The sequence below is a fragment of the Sitophilus oryzae genome, unplaced genomic scaffold (assembly GCF_002938485.1).
Source record: "Sitophilus oryzae breed Bouriz unplaced genomic scaffold, Soryzae_2.0 scaffold_381_pilon_pilon, whole genome shotgun sequence".
Lineage (NCBI taxonomy): Eukaryota > Metazoa > Arthropoda > Insecta > Coleoptera > Curculionidae > Sitophilus > Sitophilus oryzae.
In genome coordinates, this window is record NW_022146953.1 from 613,679 (window position 1) to 622,922 (window position 9,244).

Here is a 9,244-nt window from a genome sequence, read left to right on the forward strand (position 1 = left end):
CAGTTATATACGATCCTTTTAATTCCAATCCTTTGGACTGTTGAAATTCCTATTTCTAAAGCATCAGCAACTCGCTATATTATTTAAAACCATTATCAATTCGTATTTTACATAAGAATATTACACCTTTGCATTGTATTTACTTCATATACGGCGATCACTGGTAAGAGTGTTCTACCAGCGTCTCTTTCTCGAGAAAAATAATTTATAAGCTTGCAGCAATGAGCTCTTGTTCGTTTTGGTTAAATCTTTGAGGCATTTTTACAGTAAAAAATTTGGAATTTTGTTTTACAGCGATAATCATATTTTAATTTTGACATTGATCGATATCCGTCAATAAAATTATAACCCCGAATCAAATGAAAATGACAATTACTAAAAAGAATATGCGGTGATTTATGAAATTCTGTAATGACGTCACCAATGTCTTTCATCTGGTTGTCAAACGATTGAGAGAGTTCGACAATATATAACGTGACGTTGAACGATGGCTGAAAATTCTATACATTAAAGTTGATTTATATTTGTTATATACACTAAGGCTTGATGCACAAGGAAAGATCAAAACAGTTTTAGTCAACAAAACATACTAAGAAGCATTTTTAATTCAAATCAATAACACGTATAATATGTATATGCTAGTAAAGTGTGTTTTGGGCTTTTTTTAATTAATAAAAGTGTATCACACCACCACAAATTGTGCTGAATACCACGTATTTTGAAGTTTTTTATTTTTTTTTAACTTTTAAGTAGAACATAATCGAAAAAAAACGGCGTCAACGATAGATATGAAATAAAGATCGTTGTCTTTTTATATGTAAAATCATACGAGAACCATCATCGATCGTCATTTCCAAGCCGGTTTTTTTCTCGATCATATGGTATTTTAAAATTATTATACTGTTTTTGTAAATAAAACTCATATTATTTACAAAATATACAGGCAAAAAAGTTCTTAGACCTGATAAGCAAAGATAGGAAGACAGTCGAAGTTGTAGTTTGGGTCTATAATGGTATTAATAATAATAGTATATAGGGCATTTTGTAAGGTTAACATGCATCTGAGGGTTATAGGATTGACAGTTCTTTGTACTATGCAATGATATGTCATTCACATAGAGCTATATGGAGGGTTCAGTCTCCAAGGGCCTAGACTATGAAGAATGTAACTTAAGGATCAGAAAAAGACCACAAATAGATCTGAAGACCGAACCTGAGATGGAACCATGACATTAGCAGGGATAACTTGGGCCCGCCGATAGCCAGCAATAGATAACAATGAGCCTATCTACAAAGAGACTATCTAAATATGTGAGGAAGTTGAAAATAATGATGAAAATAAAATATACTACTAAGAATAGTTTAAAATTAATATACATGAATTAATAAAAACTGTAACAGAAGAAATATAATAATTGTTGTATACTATAATACTATATTATTATTAAAAAAACTTTTTTTTAAATTTTAAAAACAAAAATTACTCGAAATAATGGTGAGTATGTAAACATATTTTTTTCCAAGTTGGTAGTAAATTCACCTAGAAATTATATTTCGTAACTTTTAACGACGGCCTGCGTCAAATTAAGCAATTAGTGCGCTAATTAGTCAATTAAATTAATTATATCCAAACGACCGTATCGCCAATGCAGGTAGATGGAACATCGAAGCTTTTCAAAGGGCATTTAACAGTTTATTTCGGAAACAAACAACCTTTACGGACCTTTAAAGTATCTAGAACAACGACCTAGGTACGTTAAAAGAACCCGGCTATCGCTGAAGTTAAGCGACGTTAGATTAGGTGAGCGTTTGGACGGATGAGCCTTTGAAAACTCCGTTGTGGTGTCACTAAAATATGTTGAAAAAGATCTTGTATGAATTTGATAGAGAATAATAAAATACTTTTGTGCAACAAACAATATTCAGCTTCAAAGAAGTTCATATTAGTAAACTGAAAAAGTTTAGTAATTCTCATACTTCTGATGATTTAGTGAGCAAAAGCTATTGTTCTATTTGTAACACTTAAAAGACTATAAAAAAAAGTTGTTTTTAAGAGAAACTATTAGATAAAATAAAGAAAAATTTGGGAAGTTTAGATACAAACTCTATCTAAAGAATACAGAGCAACAAAAAGAATAAGTAACTTTCTACAGTTTTGGTTAAAAATTTCTTGAAATTCTACCATTTACTCCATTTAAATGATATCTTTATATGATAACAGTTTGAACCAATACCAGCTATGTACTACCGTATGATCCAGAAAAAACGGCGTCAGCGATGGCTATGGAATGAAGATCGCTGTCATTTTAAATGTAAATTTATATGGGAAATGTCATTGATGTTCATTTCCCAGCCAACTAGACGCCGTTTTTTTTCGATCATACGGTATATAGTTATAACCTCTATAAAGAGTTCAGGACATTGAAATATAGATGCAATAAAGAAACTGCAGGAAGAATATCTATGAAATATAGAAATACAAGTAAAAAATATATAGAATGTGTAAAGTAGAATACGGAAATTTGTAAAAGAAAATGTATAGACAAATCTTTTTGAAATATTAAGAAGATTTACATTTCCTTAAAGACAAATTGGTAAATTTATTATTAACTACATTATATTGATTCTATATAGAAGATGAGATGGCAGAAAAAGGAGAATGATGAAGTACAGAAAGACCTAAGTATAGAATTGGATACTGACTTGAATATGACTGGAAGAATATGGCAAGACTTTGATGGCATAACATTATGATTGTGTGGTGTTCTCTATAATAAACATAATCCTGTAAAGATGAGTTCTTTGATGTTCTATAAGACTACGATTATATGGTCTATATGATCTATATAGTCCAGATGTCCAGGTTATACTAAAATTTTGAATAGATTAAATAAATTTGCCATTTATTGCATTGCAGGATATTCTTGCGGCATCATATTACCTTTAAATTCTAGGAATTCGTCAGGAAACTCTAGATAGCGAACAAATCCGTAGAGTGATGGTTGTCTAGAACATCCAAGAAGGACTAAAATAGGCTGGAGTGGATTATACAGACACTGGCAACAAGCAAGGTCTACAGAACAAGTACTGACCAAATATGCAAAAAAATACATACAGCAAAAAAATACATAGTGGTACCGAAAATATGTAAACAGGCTAAAAAGTTATCCTAATCTAAGATATGACTACAATTTAAGAAGAAAGAAGACAAGCTTGAACAAAATTGTATCAAACAGCAAGACAACAAAACACAGACGTAAATGAAGAAATATGCAAGAAGAGAGAGAATATACCTTCAAATTTATGACACAGATGTTGATGATGATACAGAAGAGATGTTGGGAGAAAAGAAATAAGAATGATTTACATGAAGACCAAAAGAGTGGAATTATAAACTAAGAAAAGAAGAAGGAAACAAGAAATTACAGAAAGATATTCATAAAATATTGTATACAGAACAGACAGAATTTTAGAAAATATGGCGAAGATAAGATTTTCAATGGCTTGATGATAAATTATTAGATTTCTGTACTACTACGTTTCAATGATTCTATATAAAAAGAATTGGAATAAAAGAAGAAGAATGAAGTACAGGGTGGAATATTGGGAGGTTTTGAGATCTTGAAAACCACTCAGAATTGTATAATTTAGCTTCAGGAGAAGCCACTAAGGCAGATTAGCAAGAAGAATACGGAGAAGTTACAGTTTTAAAAGATATTATTAGTAAAATATCAAGAGTAATGATTGATTCTTTTGTAGCTTCACCAAAAAACTCTTCTACTCGCTATCCTTTAAAATCACTTTGCAACACATCAAAAAAAAATTCAAAAAATACATAATTTCATTACCAACGACGATTTGTTTGCAATCACAATAAGAGAAAAAAAAAATTGAACAAGACAGAAGACCTAGATAACAGAAGTCAGATCAGCAAAGACAGAAAGATAGTCAAAGCTATAGTGTGTCTCCTAATAGGGCATTGAAAGATTAATAGAAACGACAGAACATATTGTATGTTGGGGCGGCAGTCTGGCAAATGAGTAGTTCTTTGTATTAGGCAATGATAGGCCATTGGCAAATAGCTATATGGAGGATTCAGTCTCAAAGGGATCAAAAGAGGACCACAATAGACCTGAAAACATCGCAGTGGAACATGGACATGGTCTATAGAATTAACTTTCTTAAATAGCAATAGACGTGGAAACATATAAAAGATGTTGAGACAAAAAGAAATAGAATCATGTACATGCAGATCTAAGAAGTAAGTTATGTCAACTATGAAAACAAGATTAAATGTATATGATGATGCAGCCATTATCGCGGAGAGAGAGGACGATATGCAGAGACAGCTTCATAGATTATCTCCACAGAAAAAAACTAAATCCTCCTAATAAAGATCCGGTAAGATGCAAACTGGTAGTAGAAAACAAAATTATTGAGCAGGTATCACAATTCAAATACCTAGGAATAGATTCATCATGATCCAGAGAAAGATCTGAGAAGCCAGATAAACAGAGCAACGGCCATGTCAGGATGTCTGAGTGTGGACAAACCCCTTCATGCGAACAGACAGCAAAATTAAAATTTATAACACCTACATCAGACCAATAATGACATATGGCATAGAAATCCGAGAGGAAATAAACAAGACCAAAAGCATGTTAAGAGTCGCTGAAATGAAGAACTTAAGAACCATAATGGGGAAGACTAGAAGAGACAGAATTACAAACACAAATATCAGACAACAACGGTTCGCACACATAAAACGCATGGAAGAAAACAGGGAAACTCCTTGAAGGAAAACCCATGGGTAAGAGACAGCCGGGAAAACCTCCAAAATGATGGAAAGACAGTTGGCAGTCCATGTCCCAAGAACTCCTAACAGAAGCAACCTTAAAATTAACAGATCGAAAGATCTCAAATAAGAAAAAGAAGAAGAAGAAGAGAAAAATGATTCGAAATTGTATCATTTACTTACAGCAGCAGTTTCAAAGATCAACAAGAGAAAGTTAGATAGAGCTTTAAAATATGATGTTAGTTAATAAATAAGTCTAATGATACTTAAGTTTTCTGATGCTTTTACATGATCACTTCCAGGCTTTAACACTATCCTCAAAATCACTTTACCACACATCAAAAAACATACAAAATTACATGATTTCCACACCAACACCGCCTTGACTCAAACTCACCATCATCTTTTGGCGATGGCGGACAGTTCGAAGCGTACGACCCCAAGTGGTACCCCGCGTATGAGTTCTGGTGCATCGGCGGAAACGGATAAGCTCCCAGAGCTCCCCTGGGACTCGGGAATCCCGTATCGTGCCCACCTGGACCTCCCCCATGTCCCTGACCGGTCGGCGTGTTAAAGTGATGTTGGTACGTCGTTCTTAGAGGCCCGTAACCGTGTTGTTGTAACTCAATAAACGCGCTTTTTGAGACAGGAGTCGAGGCACCTCCGTCGTGAGGCGTTGGAGGTCCTAGATGGGCTTCATTGGCCATTGTAGGTGTTCCAGGTGGTTCTTCCCCGGGTCCCCCGAAGGGGGACCCCAAGTCCGTGAAGTTGAGCGTGGTGAACGGTTTGTGGTCCACCTTGGCGCCGGGATCGGGACGAAGCGTTATATCTGGAAACACCTCACTAACACATCCTCGCAAGAAACGATGCAGGTACAAATTCGGCACTGTGATTCAACCGAAAAATTGCTATAAAATCCAGTGAGCACTCTCCGGGTAGTTGTCCGAATCGACGTAGAGGCGCTACGATCGAAAACGTCGCGGCCGGACGGGATAATTGCTACAAAATCCAGTGAGCACTATCTCCGTCTCTTTCCGATAGAAATTAGGGTACTGCTTCACCGGCGGGGGGTGTAATGATGCCCGGTCGTCGTTTTTTCACGCGTAAACGGTTGGAAATTACCCGGTTGTTCTCAACCATCTACCTCCAGCGAGCGTAGGTACTATAATGAAGAATAATCATATAATGGTTAGCTTGTGGCGCGGCGGTCGGTAGAGGTCGCTGTTTGGCGCCTCCTACGCGCGTTTCCATTGGTCGGGGACTGGTGAGAAGGCGGGACAGACTGCCTGGGCGAGGTTAGGCATGACGTCGCGGCGCTGTGCAGAAGAACCGCGACCGCCTAGTGCGTTCCGACCTTAAGAGACGGTTTAGGGTTGGCGACGAAGCTGGTGCTCTGCAGGGGTGCGGTTTTTTTGGAGCGTCTCTTTTTTTATTATAAGGGTGATAAAATAAATCGTTTTTTTGGTGTCTTCAAAAATTTTTGTTTTTATTTTTCGATATATTTAGTAGATATTATTTTAATTTGTGGTGGATTTTAGACCTAATTCTGCTCTCTAACTTATAATAAGAAGAACAACGACCTAGTTTTTTATATAAACACCCTTTAATTGTTGAAGTTAAGCGACGTAAGATAAGTTGTAGCGTTTGGACGGGTGGACGGAATGTTTTGTGATCTTATAGTTTTACTATTCGCCACAGTTTTTTTGGCAGATACATCTATTATAAACCGCTGGCGTTCTGTTACAATAACAAAATAAAAAAATAAAACCAAAAAATAAATAATAATAAAAATAAGAAATAAATAAACTAAAACTCTGTAAAAAATAAAAATTAAATTAATTTATTAATTAATTCGAAATTCTACTGTTACTAACAGAATTACTGATTAGTAGCTATGTACCTATCAATATTCTGATTTTTAAAATGACGATGGTTTCAATTTTGCATAATTAGTGTGTATATGAGATATATTTCATTTTTTATTGTAGTAAAGTTAAAAATCAAAGTAAGGATATCGGATTTATATGAGATTTATTTCTTTTATTCTCTTTAAAAAATATATAAAAGTAAATCTAGAAATGTCTCTCTGAAGTTCTGTTTTGGTTATACAGCTTATGTTATAATAAGTACCTACAGAGGCTACTGGGTGTTTGTGAAAACTATAAATAATTCAGTAGAATTTTATATACAATAAATATTTTTGATTTTTGTGGAGTTTTTTTTATCTAATTTATCTTTATTCTTGGTATTAATTACATTGATAGTTTTTTTTTCCTTTTGAACACTAACACAAACCTAAATTCTTCTAAATTATGGCTGTACCTCGGTGGCTTGGTTTGATTTTTTAAAAATGTTTCTGTTTTTATTTCGCCACTATAGAAGAAAATCTGAAAAAAAAACAATTATTGGTCAGTAGTATTTTACGACTACCGAATAGGTAAAACAAATTGGCCTAACCGACAAAAAATGCTCAACGTCACAGAAGGTATGTCTTTTCCAGTTGTCTGAAGCAAAAAAGCATAAAGAATAGAGAAAAAAAACTATTTATGATATCTAAATACAACTATGTATTCAAGAACACTTTAGGTTTTGTAGTAGATACCTTTTTACATCTATTATAAACCTTTGACGATCTGTTAAAAGAATAAAATAATAAAAAATCAAAATAAAAAAATTAAAAAAAATAATAAAAATAAATAAAAAATAAACTAAAAAAAAATCTAAAAAGAAAAATTAAATAAAACGAGTGTATAAATTAGTATTTTGCTTTCTTCTAGCGACGGGAAGAGATACTTATACCCCTTGAACCGATAAGGTATATCTTAAATTTCTACTAAAAAATAAACAAATTCAGTGATAACTGCTGTCAGCTGTGACCAAAAAAAAATCATTATTGTTTTAGCATGCCTTAAATTGATATACAGGCTGTCTTAAATAATTGAAAATATTTTCAGGTCTGGTAGATCTCGATCTAAAAAACATATTTTCTCTTTACCGTTTTTCAAATAAGTCCAAAATAACCGAGTTACTTTAATTTGAAAATTTCGAAAAAAAATATTTTTGCTTAAATTTGGGAACTACTAGATCTTTTCTGGATTTTCTTTCTTGTAAATTTATGTGACAAAAATTAGCTAGATGAAATGAAATGCTCAAAATGCTTCCTTTCCTGTTAATTGCATAAAATGATTGTCTTTTCAGAAGGATTTTTTTATTTTAAAAGGCATTGCACAATGCATTCACCAACTAATAAAATCATATCAATTCTCTCTGATGTAGGATAAGTTTGCATTTTCGGCAAATTTCTGAGAATTTTTTTTGTTTTAACTGACACAAAATGTTAACCAGCTATGTTGAAGTAACGTCAGACATATCACAGCCACCTAGATTTTATCAAATAATAAAGAAAATATCTAGTAAAATTTTTGTTTGAGGGGTAGGCAACCTTATAGTATTTTGAAGAGACATGAATTCTCCATTGAATATCGGAATAATATACTGGGTGTTCCCTTTAAAATAAAATAATAACTAGCGATGGGAACTATCGAATGAATTAGACTATCGAATGGTTAATGAATGAATGATTTCAACTATCGAATGGTTTTATTCGAATAAAATCATTCATTCATTTGTATACTAAAGCATATGTGACAACCTCGCCGTGCGACTAAATGGTTATCGTTGAGCCACGACTATCGAATGCTTTTGATAAATGAAATTTAGTATTCGTTTGATTTTTGTATGCGTCGGTGCATTATTAGTTCTTCCAAATTTTTATAACTTCGCCGTATAAATAGTTAAAATACTAAAATAGTAGTTATTTTTTAATTTTATTTATTGACGATTGTGTGCATGTGCAGGTGGTCAAAATTTTTCCGAAAATTTGTGTGGTTTTCCGTAGTCCGATCTTTCAATTATTTAATTTTATATGGTATATGGTCTATTTTTTAATGGGAAATTTTGAGAAGTAGCAATTTTTAAGAGAGATTAGATGAACTTACAATTAATTTTAAAAATACATATTTTTATTTTAGATGTTTTAATAATATGAATTAGTTGAACTTAATAATCATATTTAAGTAATGTGGTTGTATAATCATATTTAAGTAAATGGTTATCGAACTCAAACTATGGGGTGAGAAAATTAAAATGAAAGTTTTACACGTGCCAATTTAAAAAAAAAGTTAACGATGTTTATATTTTGTTTATGCTAATTCTTTTACATGTAGTTTTTTGCGAAGAAAAAATATTTCATTTATTTTTTAAAGTAAATGCCAGTAAAAGTAAATATAATTTTTAAATAGTAATATAAAGCACCTAATATAAATAATTTTGATTTCTAATTTTTTATTTATATTTTCCTTCCATTACCCTGCATGCTTAGAAAATTAATAAATGTTTATATTTCATGATTTTAAAATGTGTTGTTAATATAACAAATTAGTTCTGTAA

General features: G+C 32.5%; 1 protein-coding gene across 2 annotated transcripts in view; it reads right to left on the reverse strand.

Annotated features, from left to right (window-relative positions):
- LOC115885364 (homeotic protein distal-less-like) overlaps positions 1 to 5,944 on the reverse strand; it is a 96,259-nt gene extending 90,315 nt beyond the window's left edge. For both annotated transcript variants that reach the window (XM_030904261.1, XM_030904260.1), the window contains exon 1: positions 5,193 to 5,944. In XM_030904261.1, the coding sequence (XP_030760121.1) occupies positions 5,193 to 5,502 (310 nt within the window). In that variant the 5' untranslated portion in view covers positions 5,503 to 5,944. The remainder of the gene's footprint in view (positions 1 to 5,192) is intronic.
- Between the last annotated feature and the right edge of the window lie 3,300 nt (positions 5,945 to 9,244).